Here is a 16316-nt window from a genome sequence, read left to right as displayed (position 1 = left end):
TAGGGAGTTCTTTTGTGATGTTTTTTGTTTTGTTTTGAGAATCCAATAGTTGAAGGATGTCAACTAAACAAAATGTATAGAATAAATGTACATTATGGGGTTACATGAATATTGTTTCACTTAAATATAAGTTTACTTAAATTGGTGTTATAATATTTTTAATTGTAATTGTTAATAAAAAAAACAATCTGATAATTTAGCAGCATTAGTAGCAGTATTAGTATTGGTATGAGACTGTAACTGGTCTTCATTCATAGTACTTAGTAAAAAGATGCATTTTATTTTATTTGGCATTTTTAAATTTTTTGGGACTTTTATTTTGACGGCGTGCCAGACTTTTATTTTGACTGCGCTGAGAACGCCGGCTCTGAGAATAGCAACCCCTGAGCACACCATGCTCCCATTCTCTGTCTTCTTGGCTGTTGCTTTTGTAAGACTGTTCACCGATCCTTTGGAACTTAAAAATCAATCTTTTGTCCTGTAATATCTGTGCTTGCAATCAATCTGGGTCTGAATCAAGCTCGAATTGGTATGGCAAAATTGATGCCATTCTTAATATTTACACCTGAGCAGATGAAACTTGTGGTTATGCTGGTAAGGGGCATGACGTTTCTGGAACACGCAAGCGGTTCGCCAATCACAACACACAGCTAACCAATCCGAGCATATTTAGTATTTCGGAAGGAGGGGCTTCAATGAACCAGGGACTAAACAGGGCGTTTGAGACATACTTGGAAGAGAGGAGCTGCAATAATGTAACACATAATGTGTTTTTTGAAGAATCCAGCATGATAACTTATTCTAGAACATACCCAAAACCAAAATTAAGACTTTGAAAAAGGGGATGATAGGCCCCTTTAAATTACAGCTTGTTTTGTGAAGCTGCAGAAGTGTCATCTGGCTTTCTTAGTGACACACAAACTGTTATTCTTTTGTTGCATTTTAATTATCAGATTTGAATTGTTATACACATTTCAGATCAGCCAAATCACTAGAAAGAACTCCTTTCACAAAAACCCTTTTCTCCCTCTACATTTGCATGTTGACTGCTCTCAGGCATTTGTAAGAGTGGGAAAATATGGATTCTGTTTTTAAGTACAGAATAAAAGGTTTACTGGTGTAAAGAAAAGCTCCATTTCACCTCAGCTCCAGGAGCTTCAGAATGACACCGCAATAAAAATTAAATCCATTTCCTCAAAGCTGCGGAAGAAGATCCCAAGAGACCAAAAAGAAGCCTTGACTCAGATACTCATGATATTTAAAGTGCTGGTATTTTAAGCGCACGCTCCCCCAGGGCTGCTGGAGCAGCTGATGGTGATGTTCTTGTGTTTTTTTTCTCCATCAGACGGTTAACTGGCATTTCATGCAGAATGAGAGTGATTGAAATTGCTTCTGACTTCCCCTCATTTGAATTGTACAAACGGAGACAGTCCACCTCTAAATCTGTCTTTCTGCTTAAACTTCATGACCTCAATTGCTGCGTGCTCTCGGCCTAAATGTGCAAACTGCAGCAGGGCCGTAATGCAGAGCTGTTGATCGCGTCAGTCCTGTCCTTGAAGCCTTTGTGTATTAAGGCCATTGTAAATTAAATGTTCTGATCTTTGACATGCAGTGTAACTGTAACCCATGTACACTTCTGGACTATTATAGATTAAGCCATCATCGATCATTTAGTTTTTGACTTTTATTGCCTCCCTTGATTAAGGGTCATTTTGCATCCAACTTGTGACACATGATACCATCAACTCTGGGGCTGAGGGGCAAGGTGATGTAAACAGAGGAAGGTTATGCACTCTCTGTGTCATTAAATCCTTTCTCCCCTCAAGTTCCTCTCTGGAGTGTCAGATATTGGCTTTCAGCACCATGGACAGTGACATTCATCAGCGCAGTGCTGAAGTGGTGGCAGAACCATGAGCTGTAGATCATGTCCCATCAGGCCACGGGCTGACAGCTCATTTTGAAGGCCCAGCTGATAGGGAGGGCGGAGCTATGGCAGGCTGCATATCCATCAGGCTTCCTGTGACCCATCCGTGCGCTCTCCATCACGGTTTGGCACGTTGTGCAGCTCCAAGTCGTAAAGAACTCTTTTAGCACGGTCCAGTCCTAAATATGCCCCTCATTTTAATTGAGGTTTATGGGACTGCAGTTAACATGGCTATTAATAACCATTGATGGACTAAGACCTTCAAAATGCATTGGAGACAAAAGGAGACTGTGTTCTGGAGGGAATTTGAACCCCCTCCCCCCCTTATTTTTAAATAAAAAGCACCTGTAGTTTCAAGACCTTGCATATATATAAAAATTATTTAACAATAATAATAATTATGGACGTGCCCAAAGCTGAATAATATGCTGGAAAGGAAATGGAGCCTCTCTAAAGGGATGTGGTGATGGGAAAAAATTAGATGGGAGGTAAAAATATATTTAAGTTCTTCGCGTTCTCTTGCAATTAAACAGTTGGCTTATTATGTTGTATATAATTTGCAGGCATCAGGGAGTCGCTATTAATATGCAGAGTATTGAAATCGCTTTTTGAATGAATGCTCGTTTTTTATTTCATATATCACTTTCAAATTCGCGATCATGTGTACTTTGTGTACAGGGAGCGGCTGTACTGACCACACATTTTACAGGACAAGATATTTGTCAATGATTCTCAGGATCTGTTGCGCATCAAATCCTCCGGCATCGTCCTGTCAGTCATCTCTCCTTACTATCTTCACATGATAAGTGAATTCTGATGTACTGTAATGTAACCGACAGCCACAGCAAGCCTAAACATGTCCCTTTAGAGGCTCCGTAGAATGCGCAATTAATTTTCAGTGCCTTTCCGAATTTAGAATTAGTCTTCGGGCACATCCCTAATTATAATAATTTCAGAGTAAATAATTTTATATTAGTCCTGTGAGAACGACTCATTCAAATATTTATAATGTATTGTTGATAATTCTGACTAATTGTTTTGCACTAATCCACAATGATATTTGTCTTGTGTCAGTCCTCATGTAATATAGTGTTTATTAATGTCTCTTTTCAGTAATTTCGATCACAGTATGTCTGAACTAGAGTGGAAAACACCTAAAAAAGGCCACATAACTGACTGACTTCACCAGAAGAAAATCAAGAGTTAGACTTCAGTCTCCAGTATAATACATATCATGGCTTAAAATAGAAGGTGGCTGTCAGAGCACCTATATCATACCAAAGTAAATTGGACCCCAAGTGTTTTCTGTGTACTTAAACCTACCAGTGAAGACAGTACCTTGAGAAAATGTACTTCTCTTAACCACCATTCATGTTTTTGTCTTTAATAACATGTCTTAAAGTGTGTGTGTGAGAGAGAGAGAGAGAGATGGGGAAAAAAGAGTAAGAGCAAGGGATGAGGAAGATTTGCATTACCTCTGCTGGCAGTAGATGTGTTTGGCCTCAAATTATGACAATGGAAAAAGAGATGCTACATGTAGCCTGACCAGCAGCCTGAACTTTTTTTTTATTAGTCAATTTCATCTCAGGGAAAAGTAGACTCTGCAAGCACCAGGAAATGAAACCTTCTATTAACCTCTCACAGTATGTGCCTGAATTAATAAAGCGAGTGAGCATTAGCCAGCACTTACGTTATGAGAGGTTCAGAGGTCAAGGTCAAATAATATCACAATTACACACCACTTTTTAAAATGACTATGGTGTAGTCTACCAAATGTCAGCAGGGGCTAACTGAAAAAATTCTACAAACCTTAAAGGGATAGTTCACTTTGAAATTAAATTTTGGTATAGTTTTAGCTTACCTGAAGTGCATCCAAGATGTAGGTGTCTTTGTCTCCGCAGTAGTTTTTAATTTTGATATTTTTAGGTCAAACCGCTTCCGGAGCCTTGCGGCGCTCTACGGCGCTTGCGCAGACTAAGTAAACAGATCAGATGGACGTGGTTGTGTAAAAGAGATAAAAACGATATAAATACTTTTCTTTTAATCACACAAACCGCTTGTTTCGTGTCTTAGGCCATTAATGTGCACTTACGATGGGGAATTTTTTAATTTGGACTTTTCTCTGCATTAGAGACATCTCTGCATGCTTTTGGAGACTGTACCTATATACCTGCATTATATGACTGACAGAACGGTTTGACCTAAAAATATTAAAACTACTGCGGAGACAAAGACACCTAAATCTTGGATGCTCTTCAGGTAAGCTAAAACATATAAAAATTTAATTTCAAAGTGAACTATCCCTTTAAGGGTCTTATTTTTAGCAGCTTTTATGGACATCGTCAAAGCTTTACAGATGCCTACCTGCTTACGATTTACATTACATTAGCTCATTATCAGTACTGGAACAATGACTGCTGTTCATAAGTGCACGTTGTATGTATACAATGTCCCATGTACAGTTTGAAGTGCTTCCTCTGTGCATGTGTGATGCAGAAGATGCCTGTGGTGGAAGACGATGCATGCTTTCACTGGGTTGACTTTCTTTAGTACTGAAGGAATCACTTTAGAAATAGTCTCTTGATATGTCTTGATCCAACACAAGTGTGTAAGTTTGCATGAGGCCTCTGCCTATACACACACTATTGACTCTGGTCATCATCACCCTCTGAAATGTTAGATTTCAGTTGATGAGAGCCAGAAGAGCTTCAAATCCCATTCCTGCTCTGACTTTACCACCTTATCCCAGATCCCAATGCTTAACTAACTGCTGTCATATTGTTTCAATCATTGTGATGTACTGTAGTGTGTTTTAGGGCCGGGTGATGTAACTAAAGTCATTTACTCAATATTTTTAACCGTTTTGTTTAAAAGGGTGATTTCCTCCCTTTTTTAAAAAAAAAATTATTTAATATTCACCAATGCATAGTCTTGCAGCAAAAAAAATTATAGCAAAACATTTTAATATGCCACTCAGATCCTGTATTGAGAATGTTTGTGATTACAAATGTATCATTGAATGGTTTATTTGAAATGGACCATTTGAACCGATTTACTAAGTTGTACATCCTAACTAAATCTGTCACCAATAAATAAATATTTTCAACACAAGGTGCGAAAAGGAATGATTGTAAAATTATTGTAATGACACAATTTTAGGAAAGGAAAACTCATCATTCGGAAATGAATCGTAAATATTTGGTATATCACCCAGTCCTACTGTGTATTAAGCTTTTCTTTTCTATCTTTCTTGCCTTCTCTCCTCCTCTTTCTTCTGTATATCAAGCTATTATACATGTATGTGTTCTGCTAATCTTGTTACTGTTGTTGCTTATTATAACCTTGTTGTTGTCATTTATACTTTGTCTCTTTTCTTTGCATAGTTCTCTCATTGTGTTGAATTAGTTCTGTTGCTTTGAGCGCTCTCTCCCTTTCTAACCCTGCGTTCATTTTGTTATGGCCCGGCCGCAGTCCAGGATGACGCTGCCCCAGGTACCCAGGAGTACATTATGTTGCGGCAGGATTCCATCCATTCTGCGGATATAAGGGCTAAAGGCTCCCCTTTTCGTGCTAAGTGTCACGAAATCTTCTGCTGCCCACTGAAGCAAGTCTCCCTCAAAGACAGCTCAGATCCCGAAGGTTTGTGTGAAACGCATCCATGTTTTTCTTTACTTTGCTGATGTTTTTGTATTTTTACACAAGTTTAAGTTTCATTTGAACTTTAGTTTTTTGCCTTTTCTTAAAAGCGTCTGGCTTGTGTGTCTTGTAGAAACTGCTTGAAGCCTGTAATGTTGAATGCCCTAAGGACACACTCTCCTTCTTTTCTGTGTGTGTGTGTGTGCGTGTGTGGTGTGTGTGTGTGTGTGTGCGTGCTGAATGCAGACTTGTAATCAAGATCCTTCAGATCTGTATTCACCAATGATTACCAGATCACTGATGTCACTCTGCCTGATCTGAGGCTTCATACTTCTAATTTAAAAAAAACCAGGGCTCTACACTCATTTATTTATTTATTTATTTTAGAGGCACAGGCAAAAATGTTGAGGTGCATTCAATGTTTTCTTGACCAATGTTTATGTGCCAATGTACTGTAAGGTTACTATCGAATTATAGATCATATAAATACATTATATGCTAATATTTATTATATTATATTTTCGAGTGTCACTTAAACTGGTGCGACCAATTAACGTTCTATAATGTCACTAGTTTTTAATGACATGCTTGCAGTGTAGAGCCCTGCAAATAAATAACCTTCACACAATAAAGCCCCTTTATCACCAACGCTTCAGGATGAGTGAGTGAATGATGATTCGCACCACACCCTTCCCACAAGCCCCTCCCCTTTTTGAATACAGCTCGTTTTCTTTCTCCCTTTTCCCTCTATATCTCTCTCTCTCTTCTTCTCTTTAGCCCTGCACCCATTTTCAGACACCCCCCTCCCCCCACACCAGGTCCACACATGTTTCTACATTAGATGAATATCTGTTTAACTGCTGCCCACCTGTTTCTCAAATGATAGTGTTTCTGCTTTCAAAAGGACCTGGACTCTGTCTCTTTATCTCTCTTTCCCATGTGTCTCGCTCTTTCTGTCAGGTGTTTTCAGATGCATGAGGGTTGCTGCTGTCTGCTAATGGTCATGGGTACACGGGTCCGATGTGCTGGGTTGTTATAAGGTCCTGCATGTGGCTGAATGCTGTATTGTCTTTATGTTGGGAGTGTTTTGGAAATCTTGTAGAGTGATGAGATTGTCCAAACATGTTGTACATGTGATTGTAAAAGTGTTTTTCTTTCCAGACTCTCAGATCACTGGGTAAGCCATCAGCAGTCACCTCAAGCCTAAATAAATAAAATTTAACACACAAATGCGCTCATCTCCACCGCTGTGCTGGATGACATATGAATTGTTCACGCATCACTAGAACGCAGCTCTAGATTGATGGATAATGTAGTTGTCATAGATACAGTGCCATTGCTGCTGACAAACATGTGCCTAATCAATTATTCAGTAATGGTTTATATTCACGGTCATTACTACCTTATTTATGTGTGGTATAGAGTTGTAGAGAGTCTCTGAGGAGCAAGAGTGAGTTGAGCATGGGGAATCTTTTTGTGGTCAATTTTTATCTGCCTGGATCATGCTGCAAACAAAAGGACACAAGTGAAAAAAGTGAAGGAGGGGAAGGCTTATAAAGAGACAGACTGGAGCTGCAGATATATTATTCAGTCTGACTGAAGCTCTGCTTGGACGTGACTGAATTTGCAAAGAAAGTCATGAGTATCTTATGGAATGTGTTCATAAGCACCGTGCCATGGAAGGTTAAGGGATAGTTCACCTTGAATTAAAAATGATGACGTTCCTCAGTGGGTCGCAAAAGGAGATGTTTGGCAGAAAGTTCACACTGTGTTTTTTCCATACAATGAACTTGAAGGTGGACATAGATTGTCAACCATTCTAAAATGACCAAAAGCACCAGAAGTACTAAAAGTTGTCCATATGAGTTATGTGAGACACCTAGCAAATTCTTCTGCCATCTTTTAAATCTCACATCACATCACACACACACACACACACACACACACACACACACACACACACACACACACACACACACACACACACACACACACACACACACACACACACACACACACACACACATTAGAGCAGTGGTGTCTATAATCAAAACCCCTGTCACTCCACAAGTACACCAGACTCTGTCTGTCTCTCTCTCTCTCTTCGACTTCTCCTCTCTCTCCTGTACTGTTACACTGCTTGCCTCAACATCCATTATCTCCTTTGCGCTCTCTCGACATCTCCAAATTCATCCCCCAATCAATATCTGCCTGATTTCTGTCCATTCTTTATCTTAACCTCTTTCTTTGTCCCCATTTCTTTTTTCTGCCTTTCTCATTCTTACTGTGAAATGTGTCCCAAAGGCCTGTTTCTCTATCATATTTAATCAATAACCCAGAACAAGTTGTACTTTCACTATTTATTCCCGAAAGCACATACTCAAACCTCAGTGCACACTAACATTTGTTATTTACAGGCCAAACTTTCATAACCTCTAAGTTTAATATGTCCTTGTCTTCTTCAGAAACTGTATATAACATAGTGATGTTTGTGTGTGCGTATAAATAATTATTTTCCCCATTGAATTCCCAGCTACTGTCACCATGCTATAAAATAACTTGCACTATCATCATTTAAAAGTTTGGTTTCCGAGATTTGTTTAATGTTTTTGAAAGTCTATCTGAGTCTGCATGTATTTGATCAAAAATACAGTACTAATATTACACAACACAATTTTCTAATTGAATTTAATATCATCAATGTTGAAAACGGTATAATAATTTTGTGGAAACTGTGATAGAACTATTTTCAAGAACTTTAAAAAAATTCTGAAAAAGTCCTATTCTTGAAATATATATATTTTTTATTACATAATACATGTCAATTTAATGTGTCCTTAGTGCATAAAAACATTTTTTAAGTATTAATGATTATTTTGAATTCAATGATAGCTCCACATTATTTAACACATTGAGTCACTTTAAAAAGACTCAGAACAGCACAAATAACATGATAAAATGCAACTCTGAGTTGTGAATTAAAATCTGCTTTGCATTAAATATACTGCAGCATAAGCTATTGCAAGGCCTCTACCTGGGGACGCATTTCTAACATGACACAGCATGTATGTCACAGCACCCAGCCCTATAAGAGACCTTTAACAAGCGATGTCCTTTGTTGTTATGCCAGCTACAGTATATGGTATTCATCAAACACATAACATTATTGCAGTTAAATCACGGCTATGTCCATAACCCTACTTAGCAGAATGTGAAAATGTGGCTGGCTTGCTCATTTCACAAACTGTGTGTAGCAATTTAAGTGCTTGGCACCTTCACCCCCTCTCCCACCTGTGTAAACGGCATGAGTAGGACTGATGAGCTCTGAAATTACATTTCGTCTGACCTCCGCTTCTCATGTCAGCTGCTCCTTTCAAACGGCGTTACTCAACACTGTCATCACTAACAGCACAAAGTCTAGATGGACTCTTTGTTTGTTTGTTTCCTCATTTAGTTGCATCATGCTCACGGGATCAGGCTGGAGCTATTTATGCAAATGTTTGCACAAATAGAGAGAGCATGAATAAGTCATGGTTATGATAATGGATGTGAGCAGGGGGGATTTAGATGGGGGGAGCAGAGTGAAGGACCTTCTGCACTGCACTGTATTTTTTATTGCGTTTTATATTTATTGGAGGTGCTTTTGTGCTCCGATTCAGGGGCGTAGCCATCATCAGAAGTGAGGGGGGCAGAAATGACTGGTGTAATACCCGTTTTTATATATGACCTTTGTCTAATTGACAACTTTTTTTTAATCTCATCACTTGCTTTTAATTCGGTTACAAATCAAATACACTGCTGAACAATAACCACTAATATCCGCATTTAGTTAATAAAACATTTAGTAAAATAGTCTTAAAATTTAAAATAGCTTTTTTCTGTGTGAATATATTGCAAAATGTAATTTATTCCTGTGATTAAAGCTGAATTTTCAGCATCAGTTTTCAGTGTCACATGATGATCCTTCAGAAATAATTCTAATATGCTGCTTTGCTGCTCAAGAAACATTTCTGATTATTATAAATGTTGTGGTGCTTGATATTTTAATTTGTGGTAACCATGATACCATTCTAACATTTGAGGTAAGATTAAAAAGAGAGAGAAATTCATACTTTTATTCATCAAGGATGCATTAAATTGATCAAAAGTGATATTGTAGACATATATAATGTTACAAAAGATTTCTATTTAATAAATGCTTTAATAAATGTAATAAAGCAGAATAAAACAACAGGTCTTGCATAGAATATCTTGTCTCTTTGAATTGAAATCTAGATTTATTCACATTGGCCATACGTGAACACACTTCCCCGAAAAAATTGCGGGGGATGAATTTACGTTTTATTAAATGTCCTCCACGTATTTTACGCTCATGCTCACATTTACAGACAACAGAGTTGTATTTCTTGCATGGATGTGGTCCCAAAGGAAGTGTAAAAGGTGAGTGCTTTGAGAGAGCATATAGATGTGAGTTACAGTAGTGTTGCTGATGTGACTGGTCATTTGGGTAGCACTACAGCTGTCGTCGTTCTCCAGGACACACAACCAGACTTTTAACTGCTGTGAAATGCCACCAGCGTGATGTATGGGGCTCCAGTATGCCATGCTCCTGTCCTATTCAATTGAGATAGGTTAATAGTGATGTGGTTCCCCTTCTTAGCTACAGTGGCACCCTAAAGTTTTGGGACATTTAAGCTGCACTTAAAAAATGTCATCGCATTAAACAACATGTGGCCAGATTTACTAAACAGGGCAAATTAGCATATCATCACAATTCCATAAAAGTGCATATGGGAGAGAAAAGTTCTGTGTGTGATCTACTGACGACGCACAAATGGAAAAACACAGACGCAGCCGGATCATTTCCACAATGACAACACAATTCTACCTAGCAGCGCGAATTAGCATCTGGTTTAAAACATGCTTTCTTTTGCCGGTAAATAATGGCGCAAATACCAGTAAATTGACTAGCACAAACCTTTGTAAATCACGCACGATTCATTTAAATACTCTCCTCCCATAGATTTTGCATCTGAAAGGGAAACTCCTACAAATGCATATGCAATAAGGTCAGCCGCAAAAATAACTGTCCATGCCTTTTCAGCGCAAATTTTTCACTGCGTGTCTTTAGTAAATCCTGACAGTGTTTTTTTAAATGGCAAAAGATGGTTCAAACTGTTAGTAAATCCGGCCCTTAAAGGTAGGGTAGGTCAGAATTGTCTAAAAAAAACTTTTATTCAAATTTGTTTAAACTGTCTTTATATACCAATGCATAATTAAAATGCAAGTACTCTGAAATAGAGAGTATGAAAAACCGAGTGACTCTAGTGTATTTAATCTTCAATAAACACAGCTCATTAATTCCATTCACTCCCACCTAAAAACGGGTGCGCGACTGCGCGCACGTGGGCAGAGCCAGTAATAGCGGCGGTAGTCATGGCGACGGAGAGTGACAGTCGCGCAAGCCAATCCTGTGATTCGTCCCGAATGGAAATAATGAGCTGTGTTTAATGAAGATTAAACGGTCTAGAGTCACTCGATTTTTATACTCTTTTTATCAGAGTACTTACATTTTAATTATGCATTGATATATATAGAAAGTTTAATCAAATTTGGTAAAAAGTTTTTATATAAATCCTATACCTACCCTACCTTTAATATCAAGCAGTCTGTCAAAATAGTTTCTTTCATTTTTTAAAATATATAAATTAATATTATTATTTAATAATTGATAATATTATTTGTTGTTGTTTTGTTTTGCAGTTGACATTTTACATACCCCCCCCCCCCTTTCCCCATTGTCATTTCATGAGACAACGTAATGTCAAACCAGATCCTTTTTAACAAAAAGGTTGCTATTTTGTTTAGCTTTTGTTTTGTAGTTGATTGATTTACAAATGTGCTCTCCCATTTTCCCCATGTCCGATTCAGTTTCTCCCTGGCAAATGAGCATAGAAATTAAATATTAAGTATAAAGATAACTCCTTGGAGAGACACTGCTCCCAGAGCCAAATTACCCTGGTTAACAGTGCATGGTAATAATCAAGATCCTGTCCTAGTCCTGAATCAAACCTCTCTTTAAAGCGTTCCTGAACGATTAAACCACCGTCTTCCCCAATACTGATCTCAATATCAATACTCTTCTCTTTTACACTTCTCCACACAGCCTCACAGACCTCCTGTTGCTCTCCTTGACTGAAGGCAAGTGTAAACCTGCCAACCCAAATCTCACCTGCTGTCACTTTAGTTTATTCAGTCTAATCTTGTAACACACCATAGCAGATTTTTACTTAACTCTAATTTGAACAACGGTTTCAGTCACTGCCAATGACTCCGTCTGTATATGTATGTACATTAGCTAATGTTAAAACAGCATTTAAATTTGTAAGCTATTTGCGCTATGCTGGGATATACGAATCACACAATGACAGCTTAAAGCACACACGTATAGTTTATTTGGGATGCGGCACATTTCTTAAGGAGTTTTTTGTGAACTTGACTCGTTTGTGAACATAAGAGAACTAAATGCTGTGGTCTTGAAATGTGTCGGACTATTTTTAACTCCACACTCTGAATCTCTAGATGCATCTTCTTTTTTTAGTTTTAATATTTTATTAGCTGTGATTTAATTTTTGGAGATCTTGGAGTAGGCCTACCACAAAAGGATGGAATGGAGTCAACTTTAACTTATACAGAAAAAAAGAAGAAGAAAAAAACATTACTTTATGAATTGAGAAATAAATGGTTTGTAGTTAAATGTAAAAATAATAAATTGATAAACATTTCTTTTGCATTTTTATAAAGCATTTTCATTGTGCTTTAAAAAAATTGGACAATTCAAATGTAGACACAATCAAACTTTTGACTGAAAGCAGTTTATAAAAAAATTTGAATATTGTGACATTAACCATTAATTATATAAACAATTAATAAAATGTCTAGTTAATTGTCAAAATTATTATTTTTTTTATTTTTTTATTTTTGGACAGACAATTCCAAAAGTTTTTCCAAAATAACTTGTATTGCACTGAAGGTGTCTTTTCTTTTATCAGTTCATATGGAATACTTTGAATCGAACCCATGAAATTGGCATTTCCAGTGCCATGCTTTACTGTTTTAGCTACAGGAATAATTATTACTGTTTTAGCTACAGGAATAATTATTACTGTTTTAGCTACAGGAATAATATTACTGTTTTAGCTACAGGAATAACTATTACTGTTTTAGCTACAGGAATAATATTACTGTTTTAGCTACAGGAATAACTATTACTGTTTTAGCTACAGGAATAATATTACTGTTTTAGCTACAGGAATAACTATTACTGTTTTAGCTACAGGAATAATATTACTGTTTTAGCTAGGAATAATTATTTTATTTAAGTAATAAATGGATAATAGAGTGATTTGCATTCTAGTCCGGCTCTTCTGCAAAAATAAACTAAAAACATGAAACAAGAAAAACACAAAAAAATAGATAACCTAGTCGACTTTACTAAACAGTTTTTATTTTTATTTTTTATTAATAGTCAACTAGTCAAACATTGTGACCCATTTATAGTTTCACTGGACCCAGATGAGGCTCTCATGCATTGAGGTAAAAATGTAATGTGAGTGTTTGATACAGAACAGCAAAATCTGTGAATGGGAGGAAGAGAGCAGGAGGGGATTGGCTCACTGCAAGCTTTCACTCCTGCCTAACTCCCCCTCTTTTCCTCACACAAAACGCACACGCTTGGTCTTTTCCTCTCGCCCACACTAGTGTGTTCCAGATGCCTGTTTAGACGGGTAGTCATGAGTCATCTCCCCACACGCTCTCACCTCTTCTCCTCTTTCATCAACCTGTTTCACACCTCTTCAATCCCTCGCCCTCCTGGAGTGTTGAACTGAGAGGTGTACAGTGGGTAACTTCTCTCCTCCGCTCCCTCGCTGAACAGATCCACAAAAACTAAAGCTACGTGATGTTGTAGCAGTGCTTTATCCAGTAGTGGAAATATCCCATCCTGCCAGAGTGGAAATCAATATGTGAACACTACATCTCCATTTAAAGTCACTTGTGCTCTTGCCTAAGCCGTGCCACTTCACAGGCCGGTGATGCCCCCATTTTTGTTGAAATGTTTACTTTGGAAACGGCTGGAGAGTTTTGTTCTCTATTGCAATAGTACGAATGTCAAGAGTGGTGATAGTTGAACCCCAAGCCCTCATTCTGTGATATGGTCCTGTGCCGTGGGCCAATGGGACACAATGGAATAGCACAATTACATAAGACTCCGGAGCGTCTTCCCCGAGGGCTTCTGGCAGGCTAAGGCCTTGTCGGCACTGATTTACAGAGACACCCAATTTGGAGCATTGTCTTTGCTGCCAGGCCTGGTGAAGGATCTGAGAGTGTTGGGCTGGACGGAAAAGGCAGGATTAATGTCTGCCAGCACAACTCTCTCACACACCAGCAAACCAACATATATATGTAGATGTTCAGTCGTTTATTGGAATCTTTATCGGCCTACCTGAAACAGTCTTTTTTTCTGCAATGCTATACTGTAGATCAGTCACATGAACTTATTTGAGGGATAATCCCACTGGAGTAACCTTGGGTTAAGTGCCTTGCTCAAAAGCACAGTGGGGAATTCTCAAAGTTCGCTCCTTGTGGAGACTCAACATCTTCATACAGTACCACACCATAAAGAATGATCAAATGTAGTCTCCGATATAACATTTTTGGATGATACAGATAAGCCAATAATTATTTTCACGTGGTGATAACCATTACATGACTTGTGTAACATTTAATATAAGACCCTAAACAATAATCAATCAACTTAAATGCTATTTAGGCATCACAAAATGATAATGTACAGTATGAAAAAATGGATATTCATTTTGAGATTTGCTAAAGGTTACTGTTAAGGTAAGGTAAGGTGTTGGTAAATTATTAGTGTTTTTAAAGATACATTTTAAGTGAGCATTAGATGAAGGCAAATGTAATCTAAATGTAAAAATGGGGGAAATGAGCTTGAACAATTAAATATTGCCCAACATGATTAAAATGTACCGCTAATGGTTATGATATATAAAGTTTTGGGTTGGTAAGATTTAGTCTCTTTTGCTCCCCACGGCTGATTTTATTTGAACAAAAATACAGTAAAACAGTAATATTGTAAAATGATATTACAGTTTAAAATAAATGTTTCTGTGATGGCTTAGCTGAATTTGGGAAATCTGACATTACTACAAACTGAAGTGATATATCTAATGATAAACAGCCAGATATACAGTATGTGGGTTAAACACTGAAGCTAATTCTGTTTTTGAATAAGGATGTTAGATGAGCTCTCCAAGCAGTCTGCACCTGAACATAGCGCCATTCCCTCTCTGTGCTGTTGTGTATGCACTGCTGTAGGTTTAAGCAATGGGCTCAATGGGCCAGTGATGTCTTTACAGCGAGGATGAGATTCGGTTTATTCAACCACTCCAGGCGGAAGCTATTTATAGCTAATCCTAATGTGACAGGGAAGAGGGGCTAAAACACTGTTCTGGGACACACATTCGGGGTAGATGCAGGGAAAACAGGATGAAAAGAGAACATTGCAAAGCATGTCTAGTACATGTGTGTTAGGAGGATGCTGACTTACTATCCAGAACCATGTTGTCTCCATTGGGCATCGTGACTTGTTTACTTTTAAGTGCAGTCGATGTTATGTGCTACCTTAAATATTTATTGTTCTGGGTTTTTTTTGTTGGGTTTTGACAGACTTGTTCAGATATGTGATGAATTACTTAAGGATGAATTACTTAAGGGTACATTTGTCACTAACACTAAATGTAGAAGGAGTAAAATGAGTGGTTGTGTTTGGCATTGCCTTCTGAGTTATTCAGAGCTGGTAGACATGCATAACCATAAAACATAACAGGTAAATTAATATTTACACAGCGTTCCACCCTTAATTTTAAATTAAAGTTACTTTTATTTATTTTTTATTTACCTGTGCTTTTACAGTTATCATTCCTCCCTCGTTTTCACAGATATTTTGGAGCACCTAAACCGACCCCTACCCTAAACCTACACACTTCTCTACAATATAAAACGTAACGTAACAGACACAGGCAAAACTCATTTAGTCAGGTATTTATTGCCAAAATAACCCAAGTATTACAAACAACTCGTGTTGCATTCCAAGTCTTCTGAAACGAAATCAAATCTTTATATGAAGAACAGAGTGTAACTTAAGTTTTTCATTGTATGAACGCACGTATCTCATTCAAAAGATACTCTCAAACATTAGCTCGGAACACTTAGTACATTTGTACTTTTTATATAAATTATATACAAAACTAGTCATATCTGCCTGTTGTATCCTGTGTTTTATGCTATATAATATTCAAATGGGTAGGTTATGGGGTAGGGTTACTTGTTTAAACTTGTCTAAATAGTGTAAAAAAAAAAAAATGTCAATCAAATTATGCTGGCTGATTAAATTGAAAATCACACCCCAACATAAGTCATAATGGCAAAATTGTAGCCCAATATACATTTTCATCATGACGATAAAATTCCCAAGGCCATTCCATCTGTGCCAAAGGTTTCTCATTCAAAGCAATGTTCCCTACATGTCAAAATGGTACCCTGTCCATTCAAAAGTGACGCCGAGGGGTCCTGACCAAGCGTCAATATGCGACAATGGGAGTGAGAATGTATTGACTTATTCTATTTTTATGGTGCACACAGATAACCGCCGAAGTGAATGGGGACAGCAAAGTAA

General features: G+C 37.6%; 1 protein-coding gene across 12 annotated transcripts in view; it reads left to right on the top strand.

Annotated features, from left to right (window-relative positions):
• Positions 1–16316, top strand: part of fgf13a (fibroblast growth factor 13a) — a 122068-nt gene that overhangs the window by 51646 nt on the left and 54106 nt on the right. For 5 of the 12 annotated variants that reach the window (XM_079630385.1, XM_079630383.1, XM_079630376.1 and 2 more), the window contains one exon: positions 5396–5563. The exons of 4 other annotated variants lie outside the window; for them this stretch is intronic. In XM_079630385.1, coding sequence (XP_079486511.1) covers positions 5396–5563 — 168 coding nt within the window. The remainder of the gene's footprint in view (positions 1–5395; positions 5564–16316) is intronic. 3 more of the 12 variants (XM_079630389.1, XM_079630388.1, XM_079630390.1) reach the window with 1 other exon arrangement.

The sequence above is a fragment of the Phoxinus phoxinus genome, assembly GCF_949152265.1.
Source record: "Phoxinus phoxinus genome assembly, chromosome: 12".
NCBI classification, from domain to species: domain Eukaryota; kingdom Metazoa; phylum Chordata; class Actinopteri; order Cypriniformes; family Leuciscidae; genus Phoxinus; species Phoxinus phoxinus.
The sequence above is the reverse complement of the archived record's forward strand: the minus strand, read 5'-3'. Positions and strand labels throughout refer to the sequence as shown.